Source organism: Neospora caninum, chromosome X (genome assembly GCF_000208865.1).
Source record: "Neospora caninum Liverpool complete genome, chromosome X".
Lineage (NCBI taxonomy): Eukaryota > Apicomplexa > Conoidasida > Eucoccidiorida > Sarcocystidae > Neospora > Neospora caninum.
Genome location: NC_018396.1, coordinates 131758 through 153149, shown reverse-complemented (window position 1 = coordinate 153149; position 21392 = coordinate 131758). Strand labels below are relative to the sequence as shown.

Below are 21392 nucleotides of genomic sequence, written 5' to 3'. Positions count from 1 at the left end.
CCCCTTTGTTCCTCTCTCCCCCTCCTCACGCGAAAGATGACGCCATTAGAATCTTCCACTGTTCGTCCGTCAGAGATGCATCTCTCAGCTTCACTTCAGCAAGCAATCAGCACCGCCTACCGACTGGGACGCGCTGAACACTATCTGGCGTTCCCTTCTTGTCTTCCGCCCCTGGGTCCCGTGTGTGCAGCTCAGGTGTCAGCGCCAGTCTTCTATTTCTCGGGTGTGTGGTCTACCTCTTTCTGACTGCTGATTGGAGAAGAGGCGCCCGTCGCCTGAAGCGTCCCCCGAGAGCTGCCATGTTCGAGGAGAATCACCGACCCGCAGCGCACTGGTTCTCCTGCTGCACCAGGGGTGACCAAAGCAGGGACAAGCTGACTCGAAGTGCCCTGGAGGCCTGCCGTCTCAGCCACAAGCACTGGGCTGTCTAGGGGCTTCCGACGAAAACCACTCGACGGCGCACTGACAATCCAGAGCATATTGGCTGCTGCAGCTTTGTCTGCGCTCGGGATCGCCGTCTGAGAAAAGTGTGCAAAGGACCGCAGAACAAAGACAGCAGATCGGACACGAATCGGCACAAGACACAAATCCCCTCTTGAATCAAGTATCGAGCTCGTATTTCGTCTCTCTTTCGGCACGTCTCTATACACACTAAGCACATACACCTTTAGACCTACAACCACGCGCATATATATATATATATATATATTTATATGTATGTATATATATATATATATATTGATATATTTGTAACATGTCGAAGGCGATCGTTCCTCAAGACCGCTGTTCCTCTCGGCGCAGAAAACAGCAACCGCCATCAGATAGTTTCTCTATAGTGTACACCAACTCGAGGACGTTCGCGTTGTCAGTGCCCCTGTGGATCGTCCAAAGTTCATCGACACAGAAACGTCCGAAGTGAACTAAAAGACGCTAGAAGACCACTTACGACGGCTTGTTGGCCACTCCCCGAGCCCCACGAGATTTTCCCGGAAAACAACCTAGACGCAAGAACCAAAGAAGCGGCAACGACGAGACGCAGACAAAACAGAGAGTTGTCAAAATGCGAGCAGGGCTTTCCACCAAATTACACCAAAAATACGTGTCCATCTACACCTTTGGCTATGCTTACATGCTTATTTCTACGCATTATTTATATATTCATGTATTCCGCAGCTTCACGATGTGAGACGCATGCGCGAGAAAGGGAAATGACGAAAGCAGACACAAACGGAGAACGGAGGGCGATACACCGAGAAAAGGTAGCATGGCGACTGACCAGAGGAGGTGAGAAAATGACAGAGAAATGGACGGCCGATAGACATCTTATTTATCTCGCGATGTGGACAGACGACAGATGAACAAGGTGTCGAAGGGAGAGCAGAGCCACGAAAGAAACACTTGCACAGCTACTATATGAATGAGCGAATGATTGTTGGTGGACGCGGCCACCTTGCCTGAAAAAAAGGCCAAGTGGAGTGTCCGAAGGACGGTTGAAACAGAAGAGAGAAGACAACCCAGAAGACAGGAGACTCATGCCTCTCAAAGAATGACCCCTGAGAAACAGCCACACACTGAGAGAAAGCCGCTTTGGGTCTTGGCCTTACTTAAAGCCAGAGAGAACGTGCACCAGAGAAACTGCACTGCCGTATGTCACAGGCCTGCCGTCCTTCGGCTTCGCGCCCTCCGCAAAGCAACACAGGAGAGAAACAAGGAGAAGACTGAAAACACAATTTCTGAACAAAACCAGAAGGGAGGTGACCTTCTGTCGAGCAGAAGACACCCTGAGGGCGCCTTCCTTCTCTCCCTTTTGAGAAGCAGAGACGCTTCGCCGTCTGCCGGAGCATCGGGAAGTTGGAAGAAAGAAGGAAGAAGAGAGAGACGAGGAAGGCCATTGGCTTTCCAGTGACGGCGCCATGTTGTTTGTGCTGATATGAGAATCAAATGGGCAAACACCTGCCCCAAACAGCAGCGCGGGATTCTCTCCCTTTTCTATAGGGGACAAAGGAGCAGCGCGGACGAAGGTCAAAGAGAGGAGCGGATTTGCGTCAGGGAAACCAAAGACCAGAGGGCCGATCGAGAAGCAGAGGCGCCCAGAAGGGAGGCAGCGGGAATAGGGTCCGGAGCAAACGGAGACAGCGAGGCAGTGTGCAGGAAAAAAGACGCGAGAACCCCGACCACGGAAGAGGCGAAAGCAACTTAGAAAAATGGGAGGAACTTCTCGTTCAGGAGGAATTTCGAAATAATCAGATACAGCGAGGGACGAAGCAGAAAGAACAGCGGCTGAAGAACGTAGGTGGAGGACCGACAGGGCAACAGCCGGGGCATCAAAAGATGAGAGACAGGGGATACAGTGGAAACAGACGATGCACGAGATTGGTTGTCTCTTGTTCAGCACCCGCCGGTTTAGACGCAGACAGGCACCCCTGTCTAGGCGCCCGGAAATACCACGAGGGGAGTCCCTGAGGCAGTGGCGGCGCCCAGCCTCGTCGCGTTGAGAAAAATGCCAGAAGAGTGGATCGGGGAACTGCGGACAGATCCTCCGTGGCGCCCGTTCGCTTCAAAGGACGGAGCTCAGCCTCCACGAGGGCCCTTGTCGTAGATACACACGGGAGACACAGCTGATGGGCCGCGAACTACGCAGAGACGGAGAGAAGCAGAGAGGAGTGTCTTTACTGCGCCTCTTTAGAGGAAGGGGGGACAGAACGCAATGTGCGTTATCGGGTGCGAAGAGAACGGCGGCAAAGTTCCGGACAGGCTGCACCAGCAGAAGTACGACGGGGCGAAGAGTGACCCTCCGACGGTGGTTACACAGAGGCGCTGGAAATAAGACGACATGCACAGCCACAAAATGTCCCTTATGCAAACGCACACGAACACTTTCGAATTAGGTAGACATCTGCAACAGAAGAGGCTTGTGGTGGGGGGCAGATTCCAGCGCGTGGGGGCATGGATTCGGACGAAGTAGAAGGAGCGCCCGAAACGAGGGAGACCCGGGACGAAACGCGTGGAAGAAGGTGCCGGAGACTTCGCCCGCACGTTGCCTGTATACGGTTGCAAATCGTGGCGGTCTTCCTTCCTCCTTCCCCTCTTTTTTCCCCGCTTTTTGGCTTTTCTTCTTCCCTTGCAGACGTTTTTGGCGTCGTGCCGCGAGGTGTACAGACACAGTGTGTCGCTGCCTTATCTGCTGTGCAGAAAGCGGATTCGATCAAATCAGAAAAAGCAGCGATTTCCTTGGGAAAAGGGACAGCTTGCAGATTGAGAAGAGCTTCACAACACGTGCGGCCAGAAGAAAAGAAGCGTTGGGCTGCTGCCGACAGCTCTCGGCGCGATTTTCGGCTGCCGACAAGAGACGAGAGGGTGCTCGGGGAAATATTCGTGTATAACGCAAGTGGGCGCCAGAGGCGATTGATCGACCCACGGAGGAGAAGTGAGGTCCACGCTTGGTGTTTGGACAGGGACGAAGCCATTTTAAAAGACTTAAAAAAGATAAAGAAACAGTGCCAAGTCTGTGGCGAGCGCTGTTTTGTAGGGCAGGCCCGACGAGCTGCGGATTCGCTTTTCTTTTAGAAAAGCCTTTCCTGTCCGTGCCCAATAAACGCAAGTCTGCCGCCGCTCGACTCCCTCTCTTCTTCTCTCGCCTCTTGTCTTGTGTGTATGCGTTGGCTGCATCTAGTTCTTCCTCGACTTGTTCCGTTTTTTCTATCGTCTCTTTGCCCTGTGTTGGTCCCTGTGGCCAGTCCTGTTTGCTTTACCTTTTTTTTCCTCCTCTCTAGTCCATTCCAACCCTCGACGTTTTTGCCGCATTTGTCCGTCTCTCGCCACGGATCGCTCGCTGTTTTCCCGAGAGGCAAACGCCAGGAAGAACTAAGGCTTCTCCGCCCCTCTCTCTAATGAAACACTCCACCGCTTGCCCTCCTTCAGGTTTTCCCCTTGTCTTTGTCTCCTTTTTAACGGGCTCACTTCCATTCTCCCCTTGCGCGAGACCTCAAAAGAGACGATGTGGTCACGGAGCAACCTGCGCTCCATTGCTTTTCCACATCCTTCCCTTCCACGCTGAATGAGAGAAGACGACGGGTGGCGATCAGGCCCTCTCCGCCGCTCCGGGACTCGGCCGCTCCCCGTCTCGTCTTTTCCGCCCAGTTTGCCTCTCTGAAGAACCGCCTTGCCGACAGCCCTGCCCCCGTTTCGGTCCCAGCGAGGACTGGTTCCTCTGTGGGGACTTCCTTTTCCTGGCGGAGAACGCAGCATGCGAGTGTCGGAGATGGCGGAAAACCTCGCAGAGAGAGGCGGCTAGTCTGTTTGGGAAGAAGACAGAGACGCCCAAATCCAACCCCCCAGCGGGAGAGCGGTGGAGAGACACCGGAGGGCGGCTGGGTTCTTGTGGGCCTCGGGCAAGACGAGCAAACTGCGAGGAAAGACTTCTCCCTTTCCCACGAAAATCGATTCCGAACGCGAAGAAGGGAGCGTCGGTGCGTCAAGACAGCCCTTAATTTTCTTCCTTTTCGCGTTTCTCTGCTCACCTTCTTCTCTCCCGCCCCCTCCACCTTTGGGTTTGTCCTCTTCCTCCCGCTTGGCGCGCCTCTCCTTCCCCCTGGCGCCATCTTTTCGCTCTTCCTTCCTCTCTTCTGAGGTACAGTTTCCTCTCGGCTTGCGCGAAGATGAGGGACGGCGCAGCGGCTTCGCTCCCTGCGCCGGAAATGAACAGAGAACAGAGAGACGGCCAAGGCGGCAAGGCGCCGGGCGAGCCCGATGAAGGCGCAACGGAGAGGCAAGGGCCGAGGGCTGGCGACGAGAACCCAAAGAGCGAACTTGAGAGAAACAGAGATGGGCTTTCTGGAGGAAGGAGGACGAGCAACGCGGCACACTGTTCGTCAGGCCCCCAGCCCAGTCTCGCGTCTGCGGTGTCGTCTCTGCCCGTGTCGTCCGCGGCCGACGGAGCTCTGCCTTTTTCCCCCTCACTGATTTCCCCGTCAGACGTGTACTTCGTGCCTTCGCCCTCGCTGGCGAACTTCCTCCGCAAGTCCCTGGAGCGTCTCGAGAAGTCTTCGCCGAGCGTCCGACGCTCGAAAGAGCTGAAGGAGGCATGCGGCGCTGCACTGGAGGCGCTCGACGCGCTGATGTCTAGGCGCGAGCGCGGGAGACAGGCTGAAGGTCGCGAAGCGGCTGAGCACGCGACTGGAGAGATTTGCGACGTCTGCCAAGAGACTGGGGACGGACGCGTGGGCGTCTCCGAGGCGCAGCGGCCGGAGGGCGTCGCACCTGAAAGGGAGGCAGACGGACCGCAGGTGGAAGGCGCGAAGACGGAAAAGATTTCTCTCGAGGAAGAAGGCAGGGAAGGCAGAGAGGAGAACGACGGAACGAGAAGGGAAGCAGGGGAGGACAGAGAGGCAGACGGGAAAGAAGAAAGGGAAGGAAAAGACGAAAAGGACGGGAAAGATGAACGGGGGGGCAAAGAAAGGAAAGGTTCGCCTCGGCCGGTCTCGTCGTTCTTCGCTTTTTCGTTGGGACTCGGGAGCGGTCGAGCGAAGAAGGAAAAGAGTGGGAAGCAAGAGAGCGAGAAGAAGCGCGAACTGACTCTTCGCGGCGTCGACGAAGACGAACGCGATATTGAACTTCTTTTTGAGCCGCTGCGACTTGCCTGCGAGTCGAACCACCCGAAACTGCAGCTGCCGGCGCTCGACGGCATTCACCGGCTGCTCGTCTCGGGCTTCATTTCGCCCTTTCTCAAGTCTCCCTCCTCTTCGCGCGAGTCTCTTTTCTCCTGGCGACAGAGAGGGGACTCTGAGAAGCCGCGAGAAGGGCCAAGCGAGGACCTTCCGGCGCTCTCTCCTCACTTCGAGGCCGAGACGCCGTCGACTTCCGTCCCGGCTCTCTTTCCTTCCTTCTTTGGTTCCAGAAAATCCGACCCCGCGCTCGCTCCCGAGGACAGTCCACACCCGACTCACAGCCGAAAACCCACCGAACATAAACTGGCTTCTTCCTCTTCGTCTTCCTCTGCGTCTCTTCCGCTTTTGTCTCGCGTGGTGGTAGCCGTGTGCCGATGCAGTTCGAGCCCGGACGAGGCAGTTGTTTTGCAGGTGCTGCGGTGTCTGCTCACTACGTTGACGTCTCCTTCTCTGGAGGTTCACGGCGGTACGCTATTGACGTGTCTTCGCACGCTCTTTGACGTTTTTCAAAGTCCACAGCGCAGCAAAGAGAACCAGCGCACGGCGCAGGCCGCCCTCCTGCAGACTGTACATACAGTGGTGCAGCGCTACGAGTTCTCCGCGTACCCGCCCCTCTGCGCCGAGAAGGAGACGGAGCGCGAGGCTGGCGAAGAGCCGCGAGAGAGAGCCCAGCGAGAGCCCAGGGTCCCCGACTCCGCGCGAGAAGAACGCAGGCCTGAGAGAGAGAAACGAGAGGAAGAGAAGGGAGAGAAAGCACGCGGAGCGGCGGAGAAACTCGACGCGTCACGAGGGGGAGACGTGGGAGAAGGACAGCGAGGCGGCCAGCCGGGTGTCGGAGAGACAGGAGAACGAAGCCGTCTTGGACCGCGAAACGAAAGCGAAACGCCGACGCGCGAAGACGAGAAGGCGGCGTCCGTGTCCAAATTCCTTCAGTCGTACACTTACCAACTGATTGACCAAGCGATCCTGCGAGCAGCCTTGCAAGCACAACCCGAGCAAGACCAGTACAGCCGATCGTCCTCCTCCTCTTCGCCTTCCTCTTCCTCGCTCTCTTCTCCAGCGTCTTCTCCGACGCCCTCGCCTTCCTCTTCTCACCCCGACGGGTCTTCCTCTGCGGTGAAAGACGACGCACTGACTGCGCTCGAGCTTGCGAGCACTGTGAACGAGCGGGGCGAAGAGCGCGGCAGGTACGGCTGGTGCGTCGAGTGCAGGCAGGCTGCAGCGCACTACTGCCTGGAGACGGGTGACCCAGTGTGTGGCAAGGCGTGCAAAGGAGCGAATCTGCGTCGGCTGCGTCGCCTCCAAGGCGAGAGCTGCGCGGAAAGCCCGCCAGAGGACGCGCACGCACAGCCCGTCTCGCCGTCTCTCGCCTCCTCTTCTCGGCCCCTGGGAGACGGAGCCTTGCCTGCCTCCTTCGCAGCCGCTGGAGCAGCTGCAAGCGCCCTTCAGACCGAGTCACCCTTGTCGCCCCGCTCGCTCTGCGCCGCGCCGATGTCTGTGCAGCAGAGAGACGTGCTGCTCGTGCTCCAGGCGCTGTGCCGTCTCGCGAGTTCGGACGACGCGTCGCCGTTCTCGTTGTCTTCAGACAATGAGGCGAAGCGCGGCTTCGGCGTCTTTGGTTTGGTGCCCAGCGGTGCGTTGACACTGGGAGGGGCTGAAGGCGATCGGCGGCCCGAGGAAAAACGGAGACGCGCGACGACCAGGCTGGCTCTGGAGCTCACGTACACCATGCTCCACGTAAGCGCGGGCTTGGTACCCGTTGAGTCTGCGCGTTCGCTCAGCCTACGGGAGAACCGTGGCGTGCGTGGGGAGCGACGCGCCAGGCGACTCTGAGGCTTCGCGCACACGACAGCGAGGCGTCTTTGTGTGGGGTTTCCGTTCTTGCGGGGGGGGGGGGTGGGGGCGAAAGTGGGGGGGAGCAACACGAGCACACCGGGTCTCGTGAAGGCTCGTTTTATATGGGAGGGACGAAAGCAAGAGACAGGGGGAAAGAAGCGCTGCGGGGGTGCCGGGACGGGCGCCGTACGAAACGGTGTGCTGGGGTTCGTGAGACACTGTGCTTCGGTCTGGGGAGACGATGGAAATGCGGACTGCATGCGATTGCTGCGTTTTCAGGCAAGCGGAGAGTGCCTGCGAGGAAGCAAGCTCTTCCTGACGTTTGTCAAGCGCCAACTTTTCTTCGCCTTAATCAAAAGCGTCATCGTCCCTTCTCTCTCTTCCGTGTCTCTTCGAATCTTCCTCTACCTCGTCGAGCACCACCATGTAAACACAGAGTCTCTCTTCTCCTCCTACTCACCTCTTGTTTCCGCGGTTATTCCTTCCTCACTTCTTCCCCGCTTTCTTTTCGCTTCTCATTTATCTCCAGGTTGTCTTCCTTCCATGGTCTCAATCTGAATTGTGTTCATTGGCAGCCTGCGGCTTCGAAGCGCATTTGCAGTGTGGCGCAGCCGCCCCTTCTCTTCCGTCCCACGCGTCTCTCTTCTCTTCCCTCTCACGCGTCTCTCTTCTCGCTGTGTTTTCCCGCCTGGTCAGATGCACTTGGAGCAGGAGACGGCGTTCTTCCTGTCTGATGTGCTCCTGCGTCTCGTGGCCTCTCCGAATCTGCCGCTGGAGCAGCGAGAAGCCGTGCTCGCCGCGCTGAGGGAGTTCCTGGCCGTCGTCCCTCCGCCGTTCTTTCTTTCTCTTTTCGTCAATTTCGATTGCTCTGTCCACGAGAAAGACGTTGCTCTGCCGCTCCTGCAAACGCTCTGCGACCTCGCAGCGAATGGCGGGCAAACAGGTCCGTCGAAAGAAACACCGGACAACGCATGCGCATGCCGGCAGCCTTTTAGAGGCGTAGAGAGCCAACCTACGTACCTGGTTCTATAAATAATACGGGTATACAACTACAGACAAATGAACGTGCATTTCTAAATGTGTGCCTCTGCATGCATAGCTGCATGCATTACTAGAGAGAGTGAGGTAGACTGCTGGATGTGAGGACACGAGGCGGGTGATAGCGTGCGAGTCTGCTCTGGAGGTGGCCTCGAGCTCTTTAAGAACCTGCGCTTGCGCGTCGATGCTTGTGCGAGTCGAGATCTTAATCTGTGCAAGGTCAGTTCTTTCTGAACGCAATAAGACAGTCGGATACGGACCGGAATCGTTTTGTCGGGGAGCCCGCATATGTGGTCTGTTTCTGTGTGCTTCGTCTGGGCCTCGGCGTGCATGCACTTTCTTTATAGAAGCCTCAACGGCCTCGACGTTTCAGCGTCATCTGCCGCTTCGCGAGGAGGCGATGCGCGGGCTCGAGGCGCTTCTGTCGCGCCTCTTGGCGTGGATCGACAAGCTCAACAAGAAGCGAGCGGAGGCGCGCCGGCTCGTTCGCGGGCGGACGCGTGGAAGCTGGAGACGCGAGAGAAAGAACTGGAGAGAGAAGAAAGGAGGCGACCTTGGAGAAGAGAGCGACGAGACGCTTCCTCTGTCTTCGTCCGACGACTCCACGTTCTCCACGCCGCCGTCGCGCGCCTGCTCGCGCCAGGCAAGTGTCGGCCGCGTGGACTCGTCTTCGTTTTCAAAGCCTGAGCAGGGGAGTTCGGACTTGCATGACGCTTCGCATGCGTCTTTTCTGCGGCCGCCGGCGAGTGTGTCGTCACGTCTGGATCAGGTGGTGCGGCAGCGCGAGCGGAAGAACCAGATCCGGCGTGGAGTTGCGCTCTTCAACAGGAGCCCCGAGAAGGGACTTGCACACCTCGTCTCGCTCAAGTACTTGGAGGCGCAGCCGAAGAGCGTCGCGAACTTTTTCCTCGCCCAGGAAGGCCTGAGCAAGACGCGGATCGGCGAGTTCCTCGGCGAGGACGCACCCTTCAACAAGAAGGTGTTGCATGCGCTGGTCGACTCGCTGGACTTCCGCGGGAAGGAGATCGACGCGGCGCTCAAGACGTTCCTCCAGCTCTTTCGGCTTCCCGGCGAGGCCCAGAAGATCGACAGGATGATGGAGAAGTTTGCGGAGAAGTTTTTTCTCGACAACAGCGCGCCTTCGCCCGCCGCGTCCGCCCTGCAGAAGCTCCACGCTTCGCAGCCTGCGACCGCTGCTCGCGTCTCGGCCTCGGCGGCCCGCGAGGCGGTGGCCGAACGCAACGCGCGCCTCTACGCCTCGGCCGACTGCTGCTACGTCCTCGCCTTCTCCCTCATCATGCTCCACACAGATGCCCACAGTCGCGAGATCAAGGAGGAACAGCGCATGAGCAAGGACGCGTTCGTCCGGAACAACCGCGGAATCAACAACGGCCGAGACCTCGAGACGAGCTACTTGGAGACGCTCTACGACCGAATCGTTCAGGAAGAGTGGCGCTTGGAAGACGACGACGTGGCACTCTGCATGCGCGAGAAGCGCGAGAAGCTGCCAGGAAGCAAGCGCACGCGCGAAAACCGCGAAGCCGGCGAAGGCCACGGCGGCGAGCGGCGCCTCGACGGAGACGACTTCGAGGACCTCTCCGAAGACGAAGGCACGATGGGCGTCCTCGCGCAGCCGTCTCCGTTCTGTGACGCATCTGTCTCCTCGCTCTTCTGGTCGCCCGTCCAGGTGCTCGAAGAAGACAGAGTCCGGGCCGAGGCAGAGGCGCACCCCCCGCGGGCTGGCGACGCGTCGCGCGCGGCGCCTTCGGCCTCCTCCTCGCTCTGGGCCTCGCCAGGATTCGAGGAAGGCATGGCGATTGCGTCCGCGGCCGCCGGCGAGCCTGCGCTCTGGGAGAGTTTCCGCGGCTTGGCGCTCGGGACCGAAGGGACTGTCTCCGTCTCGAAGAAGATCTTCTGTACCTCGAGTCTCCAGCTGGCCCCGCCGGTCGTCGACCTCAAGTCGTTCTCGAAGAAGGCCTGCCAGAGTCTCGTGGCGCGCGTCGCGGGACGCAGAGACTCGCAGCATCGGGCGCCTGGGGGGTCCGTCGCCCAGGGTAAGGCGCGAGAAGGCAAGCGCACGAGCGCTCCCGTCTCGGCGGCTCTGTCCTCCGTCGAGTTGATGGCCTCGACGCCCTACCTCCTCCAGCTCGCCTCATGGCACTTGCTTCGCTGCTTCGCGGAGGTTCTGGGCCGCGACGCGAAGGACGAGGCGCGCGAAGAGGCTCTCGCAGCAGCCGCCGTCGGCGCCTTCAACTCCGCGACGCGCCTCTGCATGCGTCTGCAGCTGGCCATCCAGCGAAACGCCTTCGTCACTGCCCTCAGCGCGCTGACGTATCTCCACTGCTCGGCGGCACGACTCCTCCGCGGGAAGAACCTCGCGCTCATTCGCCTCCTCCTCGCGCTCGGCCTCGAGTGCGGCGAGACCCTCGAGGAGGCCTGGCTGCCGCTTCTCCACGCCGCGAGTCAAGTCGACTTTTTGCACGTCGTGGCCCACGACGTGCTGCAGAGAGCGAGAGAGAAACAGATGCTGCTCAACGCTTCGCTCCAAACGCCCGCGCAACCCGCAGGCGGCCTAACCGAAGCCTGCTCGCCGGATCCTCCCGAGGCTCCCCACGCACCTTCGCAAGGGGCGCGGGATGCTGCAAACTCCGCAGCGGATGGCGCCGAATCCCCGCGCTCGACGGCGCTTCCCACGGCGCATGCAGCCGATTTCCTCGCGAACGCCTGGTCTCCCGCGCGCGCACCCGGAGCCGAGCCACGCAGGGCCGACGAGGCGCTCTCTGGGACGCGTCGCGAAGAACCGGGGGCCGACGAAATGGAGACAAGCGGCCGCGGAGACACGGGAGAGGGGCGAGGAGAGAGGGGAGACGGGCGAGAGGGGTGGTTCGACAGCGACGGCAAGGATGGCAAGCGCCCAGCGGCGACGTCAGCGGGAGCAGACTTTGACGCGATCGCGTCTCGGAACCTGTCCCTTCCTCATGGCCCAATTCTCCATACGTCTCCTGTCGAGACGCCTTCGACTCAGGCTCTTCCCGGTCTCTCTTCTGCGTGTGTGGGGCCTCGTTTGCTGTCGCCTGCGGATCTCTCGCGACCGCACGCTCCCCTTCCGCTGTCTGTGGCGTCTGGCGAAGACGGCAGCGCGCGAACGAACTTCGTTGTCTCCGCAAGCGCCCCGTCGGCGTTCCTCGGCGTCGCGTTGCTCGGCGTCGGCGACCGCAGCGGCGCGCTCCGTCCGCTGTGGCGCGACGCGCGAGGCCGCGGTGTCTCCGGGAAGGACCGGGGCGACGCGGGCTCTTTTGCGGCCTCGCTGCTTCCTTCCGCAGTCCCCCCCAGCGCCGCCTACGGTCTCGGCCACGCGAACTACGCGCCGAATTTGTCCTCGCTCTCCGCGTCATTCGTCTCGCCGTTTGGCCCCGCAGCGCCGCCGCCGCTGGGCCTCTGGCTTGGGCCTCTGCGCGCGGGCGGCAGCCCCCAGTGGGTTTCCTTCGCTTCTCTCTCTTCCTCGGGAGGCTCCGAGACTCTCTTCCAGAACGCGCTGGTAGTCTGGCGCGAAGTCGCATCGAGTGTCTTGGATCTCCTCTTCACGCAGAGCCGCGCGCTCTCGAGCGCCGCCGTCATCTTCTTCGTGCTCTCGCTGTGTCTCGTCTCGAGTCAAGAGCTGCATCCTTCCCTCGCGTCATCGCAACCTGAGGGCACGTATGCGGCCTCCGCGCCGCCTCAGGCCTACGTCTTTGCTCCGTTTTCGAACGGGAAGCGAGCGAGGCGAGGCGAGGCGAAGCAGGCGGGAGACGCGCCGCTTCTCGACACCTCGCCGCGGCTCTTCAGCCTCCAAAAACTCGTCGAGGTCGCCCACTTCAACATGGACCGTCTCCGATTCGTTTGGAACCGCATATGGACCATTCTCCGCTCGCACTTTGCTCACGCTTGCCTCCACCCTTCTCTCGCCGTCCGGCTGTACGCGATCGACTCGCTCCGCCAACTGACCACGAAGTTCCTCGAAAAAGACGAACTCGCGCAGTTCACCTTCCAGGCCGAATTCTTGAAACTCTTCCTGGTAAACCGCGAGCCTTCTCCAAACCTCGCAACCGCCTCCCTTTTCAAAAAGCACGTCCCTCTCGCGTCTCGTTCATCTCCGCTCGTCTCCCTTTCTCTCCTCATTCGCTTCTTTCTTCAATGTATCACCTGTCTCTCTCGTCTGTCGTTATTTCTCTTCCCTCTCTCTTGATTCTCTCCTCTCTTTCATCCCTCTCTCCTATTTTTTCGGTATCTACCTTCAGAGGCGGACTGCGAGTGTGCTCACGTGTCGGCGTCTTCACTCCGGTTGCGTCTCGTCCCCAGCTGTGAGACTGTGTGACTTGGTCGAGCCTTTGTCTTCTTCCGCCGCAGGACATCCAATTCTGCACGTCGGGGCTGTGCAGGAGAGACGTCGAGACGCGCTTTCAGTGCGGAAGCGTGCCTGAGGCAGACCTGAGGGGGGCGCAGGAAAGACGCTGCTGAGGGTGTGCTCCCAAATGTGTCTCTGTCTTCTCTCGCGTGCTGTCTCTCTTGTCGGCAGACGGTGATGACGCATCCCCACACGGAGGACGAAGTGAAGGACTTCCTCATGCACATCATCTTCAACTTAGTTCGGGTGAAAGGCCACGGGACGAAACACGCGAAAGGGACGACCTCCAGCCCAGGTTCTCGAGTTCAAGAAACGCCTGTTCCCTCTTGCCTCTCTCAGCTCCTCTTGCCTGGCGAAGTGTCCCTCCTTCGCTGTTTCTTCTTCCCTCTTGTTTCCACATTTCGTTCTCTCCACGATTGACCTCGCAGCGCCGTTTTGCAAGCTCCCTTTTTCTTCTCTCGGGTCGTGTTTTCTCTGCAGTCGCAGGCCTCGAACATTCGATCAGGGTGGAGGACTGTCCTGCAAACAGTGCACGCGGCAGCGACGGAATCTTCGGCCTATCTCCAGCATTTCCCGTCTCACCGAAAGGATGCTCTGGCCTCCGGCTCGAGTGCCTCCTCTGTCCCCTCGCCTGGAGACGGCAAGGCGAGTGGTAGAGAGGAAGAAGGCAGTGCGCAGGGGAGCAAGGTCGTGGGAATGTGGAAGAGACTCCGTCTCGCTTTCCAGGTGAGAACAAGGAAACAGGATCCGCGCTGCGGGAGATGGTCGCTGAAGAAGCGCGAAGGGAAACGTCGCTTCCACGAGAAGACGACGCGGTGGGCGCGAGTCGAAATGGAGAACGAGGAGGGAGCAGCAGCGAGACAGAGAAGAAAAGAAAGGCAAGAGGCCCAGGCCGCAGAAGATCTTGTTGGGAAGGGACAATTCGCATTTCTGCCGTGCAGATCGGCGCGTCACCTCGGGATCCTTTCTCCTTTTTCTTTGCTTCAGGTGGTTGAGCAAATTCTCGCGCACAGTCTCGGCATGCTGACGGGCGACAGTCTGGATGAAGCCGTTCGCTGTCTCCTCCTGTTTGCCTCGAACCCTGTCGACGAGTCTATGGCGATCAGAGTGAGTCGTCTGCTGCACACACTCGTGAAAACCAGTGAATCCAACTGCCCGAATATAGGGCGAACACAGAGAACCCCTCTGTCCAGCTTTTTCACCAGAAGAGAAACCTAAAGTCCAGGCTCACGAATTGACATAGAGATACACGTATGGATATGCATGTGTATCTATATTCATGTGCCTTTTCGTGGCGTCGCCGCTTCCTCCGTGTCTCCAGTAGGTACCTCGGCATTTCCCGTGTTTTTCTTTTTGTGTCCGTTCCTAGTGGTGTTCGCCACTTTGCCTCCCGTGTAGCTACACCCTTGTGTCTCTCGCGTTTGTTTCTTCGCTCCCCTCTGCAGGCCGTTCTGTACCTTGAACTCTCGGTCCTCTGTCTGATTGAGGGAACTGTGCCGGCTAGCTTTCCTGGCGCCGCTCTTCTCGCCTCCCTGCCGAACGAGGAGACGCGCAACAGCGTCGTTCTGTCTTCGCTGCTTCATTTGCACGGTCGCTTGAGGGACGGAAGGCGAGACAAGAGGAACCGAGACTCCCGAAGTCTCCGAGAAACAGGCGAAAAAAGGAAAAACCGCGTGCGCGAAAGAACAGAGCATGCGAGGCTACGGCATCGGCAAGATGAGGCAGGCGAACTCGACGTGAAGGACGACCCGGCGACAGTGGACGCAGGCGAATTGGGAGACAACAGCCAAACGCCGTCTGCCCCAGCTCTTCCAAATAACAATGCCACCTTCTTTCTTTGCTTCCCTGTTCTCACGGCTCTGGCTCATCTAGCGTGCGCTCCTCTCCCTTCTTCCTCTGTTTCTTCTTCATCTCCTTCCTCTTCTTCATCTTCTTCCTCTTCTCTTGCGCCTCCTGGAGTCGGCCAGAGAAGGTCGTCGCCGCCTCCGACCTCTCTACAGCCTGCGATTGGGTCTGATGTATCATCTTCCTCTGAGAGGAGAGAGTCGGGAAGGGAGGGAAGGAGAAGGAATGTTGCGTTGGATGCGCTCTTTCGTCTTCTTCTCACTTATGGGGCATCGTTCAGTCCCCTCTTTGCTTTCTGCGTGGCGAAGGACCGAGAAGGTTCCTTCGCGTGCGCTGACGCTGGCAGTGAGGAGAGAACGCGTTTGAGTGCCGCGCGAGGCGAGGTAGAGGAGACAGGGGACGGAGAAGGCGGGGGGGAAAACGAAGAGGAGGGGAAGGGAAGAGGTGAGCCCGGAAACACGGAGCAGCAGATTGACCGGCAAGGCGCAGATCGGTCGTCGTCGTCCTCCGAGAGGGAGTTGACGACGCCCCGAGGAGAGAGCGCCAGCGGAGACAAACGGCTCGACGCGGAAGAGGAAAAACAACACGAAGAGTCTAATGGGTGTCTCTCCTTCTCTCGAGAAGACTCCGCGCTCGAGGAGCGGCGAAGCGCCACGGAAGGCCTTGACTCCAGGTGGAGGATGATCTTCCAGGGCGTTCTGTGCCCGCTCTTCGACGACTTGTTTCTTCTTTTGCGACTCAACCTGCAGGACCGAAGAGCAGTCTGTGCGTTGCCTCCGCTTCTCCCTTCTTCGGGGCGCGCGTCTTCTGCGTCTTCTCAGGCGAGGTCCGCCGCCTTACCTCGAGACCCCGCGCCAGAGAACGAGACTGAGCGCCCGAGAGAGGAGAGAGAGACACTCAAGCTTTTGACGGCAGAGACGCTGTTTGAGAAGAGCCGGGAGGCGCCGTCCTCTAACGGCTCTCCGCGCGAGAAGCCTTTGGCGTCGTCGTTTTCCCTGGAAGATCGCGCCGACGAAGCTGGGGCCCACGCCTCGCATCCCGACTCGGCGCCGGGACATCCCATTGCCCCCGCCAGTCGCCAGAAACCTAACGCACGGGCGAGCATCAGCAGTGCATGCAGCTCGGCCTCGAGTGCGGCTTCAAAGCCTTCAGAAAGGCGATGTTCAAAAGAGGGAGAACAGGAGCGGCGCGGCAGCGACGCAGGCGGTGGGGGGAGTCGCGACCGAGACAGACACGAGCGAGATGCATGCGCCGGAGCCAGGTTGGGAACCGCGCTCTGGGCAGAGATGTCGTGCTGGGACGCGCTCCGGCAGCTTGTGCTGCTCGCGGATCTCCATCTCTGCGAGCTCCAGAGCCAGCTGAAGAATGTCCTTTCCCTCATCTTCGCCGCGGTGGAAGAAGACAGCGCACTCGAGCGCCTCGCCCGTCTCGGCGTCGAAGCCTTCCGAAACCTCCTCGTTGCGCTCGGCCGCCGAACTGCGAGGCCCCCTCGAGTCGCGAGGCCAGAACGAAAGGAAGAAAGAGAGAAACCCGACGCCGAAGCCGCGCACAAGGAAGGCGAGGCGAAAGAGCCCCAAGAAGAGAGGAGCGAAACAGAATCAATGGCAGGGAGAATGGAAGAGGAACAGAAAGAGCAAGAAGATGCGACAGAAGACGTCGATCTGGAGGCATGCTGGCGAGCTGTAGCGGACTCCGCTTTGGTCAGCGACCGGAGACACTTTTCTGACTTCGATCCAGTCTCTGCAGGCACTTTCCACACTTTTCCTTCGCGCTGGCTGTTTCTTGTAGAAACCTGTGTTCGTGTTTATGTAGATGGATCTATATAAAGGTACACCTATGCACAGGACACTTATGTGTCTGCAGAGGCAGCTTGCGATGTACCCATACCCTTGTACATCTATTTATGTATGTATATATATATATATATATATATGCGTGGATGAATAGGTAGATACATGTATATGTACCTTTGTACCTGAATTAATATATATATATATATATATATATATGTACATAGGTAGATACTTTTGTTTGCTTCATTGGCGGTGCCGTTCGTGAGATTTGTGGTATGCGCCGTATTTTGCGTTTGGCATTTTCGTTAAGTTCTCTTTTTGGATTTCACGTAGTCCTCGTTTGTGGTGTTGCGCATGCATCTTTCTTTTGTGCCTGTGATATGGTTCTTGCCTCGATCTGAACCCTTGTTTCCTCTCCCTTCTTGGGTTCCTCGTTTCCCTCGCTTCCTCGACTTCTCACTTTGTGGATCCCGTTGCCTTCACTCTTCGCGTTTCCCGTTCTCTTTGTCTGTCTTCAGGCGCTGTTCCAACGCACGACCCCGACCAGCCTCCTGGGCGACAGTTTCTGGTTCTCCTCGAAGGATTTGTTGCTGCACTACGGAATGTTTTTCCTTCCCGTGCCAGTGTCGCTTCCTCTTGAGCGCTCGGCGTTGAGTGGCGACGGCAGAGAAACTCATAGTGAAACGAGAAAAAGACACGAGGAAGAAGACTCAACTGCCCCCACAGAGAACCTAAACCCACACGTCTGCCCAGAAGAGCACGTCCAGAAACAGACCGTCAGTTCCTCTTCTTCCTCTTCGTCGGGTCCGGATCCTGTCGAGTTTGCCGAAGATGGCTTCTGGCCCAACAGCGCAGGCGGCGCCTTTCCCTCGTTGCAGAGGGAGGCAATTGTGCGCGTGCTTGTCGCGCACTCGTCTCTCGACGTTTCTTCTCTCTTTGCTTCCTTTCCGTTCTCCGCCGCCTTGTCTCTTTCTTCTGGAGAGGAGAGAGACTCGGGTGACACCGGAACGGGCGCAAGGCGCAGCAGCGGCGTGGACAGCGACACGCGCGAGAAGGATGAGCGCGGCGGCCAGGCGACCGACACGGAGCGAAACCCCGCGTCCCCTTTTTCGCCTTCGCGACTCGGAGGCAGCCCCGGCCTGGCCTTCGACTCCAGTCACGTCGTCACCCACTGCGTCGTGCAGTTGCTGCTTATCGACGTTCTGCAGGTAACGTCAAAGGAACGGGAACGCCTCGTCAGTGAGAGCATCTAGCGCTGGGAGGAAAGAAAAGAGTTTCTAGATTTCAGAGGCTCTCGTTTCGCCAGAAATGCAGTCGGCGAGTGTCCACAGCTCGTTGTCTCCAGCGCCCCGTGTGCTTCTGTTTTCTCTGTTCTTGCACATCAACGACGCGTCCGATAGAATGAGATTCGAAAAGACTGGCAAAGTGCGAACCGGACAGTCCACTGCCCGTTGTGTCCTTTTCCAGCAAGTCGTTGGAACGCTCGCCCCCCGCCTCCCTGCTCCCGTTCTCGCCCGCTTCCTCTGCGCACTGGAGTCTTCCTTCCTCTTTGCAAATATCTTCAACCAGCAAGTACGCGAAGGCGACAGGCAACGCGCAGCCTCGCAGCCGGCGATTTTTGTTCAAACGACGCGGGGAAGTCTGAGAGCGACGGCGGGGACGGAAAATTTAAACAAACGAGAGAGCCGCGTTTCGGGTTTTAAAGTTGTGGAACACAGAAAAGAAAAGGCCTGCGTTGTAAAAGAGACAGCCCGTTGCTTTCTTGTGAGAGGCATTTTGGGGCTGGTCGTCTTGGCAAAGGGGTCGTCCCCGAGGTGCGCTTGATCGCTCCCGCTGTGTCCCCATCCCGCCTTTCTCACCCTTCCCCCGTTCCTTGCTGTCCTTCCGATATCTCTTTGGCGAGGCTCAGATCCTCCGCGGCCGCAACTCGCTTACCCCGCGCGTGTGGTCTTCGACGTCTCTGTCTTTGCGTCTCTCGCCATTCTTTCCAGGTCGAATTCCGCCACGTTCTGCAACAGCGAGGCTTCATGAGCGGCATGCGTCACCTCCCCGGCCTCCACAAGCAAAGCCGGGAAGCCGTCTCCGCGTCCCTCTCTCTCCTCACGTCAGTTCTCGCCTCTCCTGGAAAGTCGTCTTCGGCTCCTGCTGGCGCCTCTTCTGTTTTGCTTTCTGCGAGCGAGGCGTCCGCACGCGGGCCGGGAAGAAGCCGGTCGATGAGCGCGGCCGAGGCGGCCGAGCGGTTTCTGCGAGTCTCCCGGTGGTTGGTTTGCCAGTTTCTGTCCAGAGAGAAAGACGTCGCGAAACTGGCCGAGGAAAAGCGACTGAAAGAGACGCTTGCGCGGCAGCAGCCAAGCCATCTCTCGCGAGACGGAAAGACGGGATGGGCCGAAAAAACGAAAAGTGAAACGTTGAAACATCTCGAGCTCGTAAGCCGAACACACACGTTCCATTCACACTTCTCGCAACCCAGCTACGTATACAGCTCATTGCGTATACATATATATATATATATATATATATATATATCTGCATCGCCACGCTCATGACGATCTCTCGCTCTCTCTTTATATATCTTTGTATGAATATCTATGTATGAATATCTATGTATATACGTTGTTCTGTAAACAGATAGATTGGTGCTGCTAGATGGAGATCATGCCTTTGCGTTCGATTCCTGCACGCATATGCTCGCCGATGCATGTAGCTGTCGATGCGCATCGCGCCGAAGGTCAGGAGGGGGGAAAGCTGCTCAGGTGTGCACTTTTTCAGAAAGGACGCTCTCGAGTTTGAGTGCCGGACGTGTGGCCCCGTGTGCGAGTGGACCGAGAAAAAATTGAAACCTCAAAAGGTTGGGTCTCTTCGCTAGGAGCAGGAGGAAAGAGAGAAACGAAAGAGCACACTCGAGGCAGTCACGGAGAGCCGCGTCCGGCTCCGGTTTCTCGTTTTTCGCTTCTGCGGCCTCCGGTTGAACACGCGCGACCGGCGAGGTATTGCATCTGTGAGTTCTCCGGCTCCTGGAAAGAACGAACCCTCTTTCCTCACTTCTTTGCCTCTGCTTTTCTCGCAGACGGAAAGCGAACGTGAGTTAGCTGGGTTCGCGCCGCTGATCTGTGGCAAGATGTTGCCCGGCTTGTCTCGCTTTCCGAAGGAAACGTAAGCTCGTTTTTCCGGGAAATCCGGCTTCCGTCCGTCTCCCGCTCTCCCGCATCTCGTTCTTGTGCCTCTCTCTTATCTTTCTCCGCACGCCATGCCTTTCCGCCCCAAATAACAAGTCCAGCTTTGTTTCGTGCTTGCTTCCTCGCTCGGTCTCTCTGTTTCCGTCGTGTCGTCGCCTGTCCCCCACTCCGTTCCCTCTCTCGTTCCACTGTGGTGCCCCGACTCGCCCCGGCGTTTTGGTGGACAGCCAGAGGCGTTACAGAACCTAGGCAACTTCAGATGGCTCCAGTTATCAGTTGTCGGGGACAACCCCGTGGTGTGTGATTGCTCACTCACTGCTCCCGCTGGACTGCTAAATTCAGCTACAAGGTTGGAGTTCAGGGCCCTCCGGCACATCCGGGTCATTCCACATCAGTCATGGTATCGGCCCCTAGTGCGGTTGGTACAGAGAAGATCAAGCACAACACGAACTTACTGCGGTAAATACTGCAGAGTTGGAGTGTGTAAATGGTGTGGTTCTGTAGCAAACTGTTGAGGTGACAAAGTTGTGGTTTTCGGCGCGCTTTGTCTCCGTAGGTTGTCGCTCTACGCCGACGCAGTCTTTTCCCTTCTGGTCGAGTTGATCGGCGCAGGCTCTGCGGTGCGTCTTCATGAAGGCACGAAATGCTAATTTGAACCGAGAAACCCGGTGGTGAAGCGTCTAATGTTTCAAAATATATATAACGTTATCTGGTGATTAAATGAGGGTCTTTTTCAAGAGTGTCTCACACAGGACAGAGCAAGGCGGCGACGTTCTTCCTGTTTTCGTCAAGTGCCGTGAGGGGCAGTGACAGCCGAGAGCAGGCGGGAAGGGGGGAGACGCTCGACGCGCCTTGCGCGTGCGAGCGGTTTCCATCGTATCTCCGTTTTTGCACGCCCAGCGGCTGACGGTTCTACATTTCCTCCAGAGTGTCTCCCCGTCGTGTTTGGTTCCCTGCAGGAAGTTCGCAGCGCCGTGCGAGACTTCTTCGCCTCGCGATTTGCGTCGATGGCGAATCTGTCTTTCTGCTCGCCAATGGTTCAGAGACAGACGCTTCTCGCGACTTCCCTCTCGTCTTCGTCTTCCGCTGCCTCGCTCTCCCAGCCGTCGGCAGAGCTCGTTCAACAGGCTGCCGATCGGCGGAGCTCCAAGGCCAGTCAGGCTCCCCCTGTGCGTGCAGCCTTGTCTTCGCCCGCGTCTTCTCCGTCTTCGCCTGCCTTCTCTGCGGACCTCTCGTCTCTGGGAACGGGCGGAAGGGCGGGAGAGGAGGTGCGAGGCGGCGACGCCGCCGCCTCGCACCTCTCGGCGCAGGCTGTGTCGCAAGAGCGGAGTTGAGCGGGAGGATGTGTGGAGGAAAAAGAAAGCGAAGGACGAAACAAGAGCGGAAGGAGCGAACGGCGACGTCCAGAGGCGGCCGAACGAACGAAAGGAAAAGGGAGGAACACTTTTCTGGCTTCGCTAGGTACTGGAGAGGCTCTAGGCGCCGGGGAGCGCAGAACGAGGAAGGAGTGTCCGACAAGGAAACTGTAGCGAGGAAGGAACGAAGGCGGAGAAGGCCAACGCCAGCAAAGACTCTGTGCAAGTGCCGAGAACAGGAAGAGGGCTGCCAAGGCAGCGGGGGTGTGAACTTTTTCGGGGGGGGGGGGGGGGGGGGG

The 21392-nt window shown here is 58.4% G+C and overlaps 3 protein-coding genes across 3 annotated transcripts; 1 reads left to right on the top strand and 2 right to left on the bottom strand.

Annotated features, from left to right (window-relative positions):
- Positions 1-212: 212 nt before the first annotated feature.
- NCLIV_044950 (conserved hypothetical protein) lies at positions 213-1915 on the bottom strand (the record flags this gene model as incomplete). The annotated part of the gene is made up of 3 exons (XM_003884043.1): positions 213-518; positions 947-998; positions 1605-1915. 3 exons carry the CDS (start codon positions 1913-1915, stop codon positions 213-215), a joined length of 669 nt encoding a protein of 222 aa, XP_003884092.1.
- Positions 1916-3864: 1949 nt separating this feature from the next.
- On the bottom strand, positions 3865-4248 carry NCLIV_044940 (hypothetical protein; the record flags this gene model as incomplete). The annotated part of the gene is made up of 1 exon (XM_003884042.1): positions 3865-4248. The coding sequence occupies one exon, from the start codon at positions 4246-4248 to the stop codon at positions 3865-3867; it is 384 nt and encodes a 127-aa protein (XP_003884091.1).
- A 410-nt stretch (positions 4249-4658) lies between these two features.
- NCLIV_044930 (Sec7 domain containing protein, related) lies at positions 4659-21072 on the top strand (the record flags this gene model as incomplete). The annotated part of the gene is made up of 14 exons (XM_003884041.1): positions 4659-7403; positions 7782-7928; positions 8199-8445; positions 8888-12594; positions 13096-13170; positions 13405-13650; positions 13912-14031; positions 14370-16469; positions 17081-17770; positions 18030-18134; positions 18554-18988; positions 19630-19715; positions 20295-20358; positions 20698-21072. The coding sequence occupies 14 exons, from the start codon at positions 4659-4661 to the stop codon at positions 21070-21072; spliced, it is 11142 nt and encodes a 3713-aa protein (XP_003884090.1).
- Positions 21073-21392: the final 320 nt, after the last annotated feature.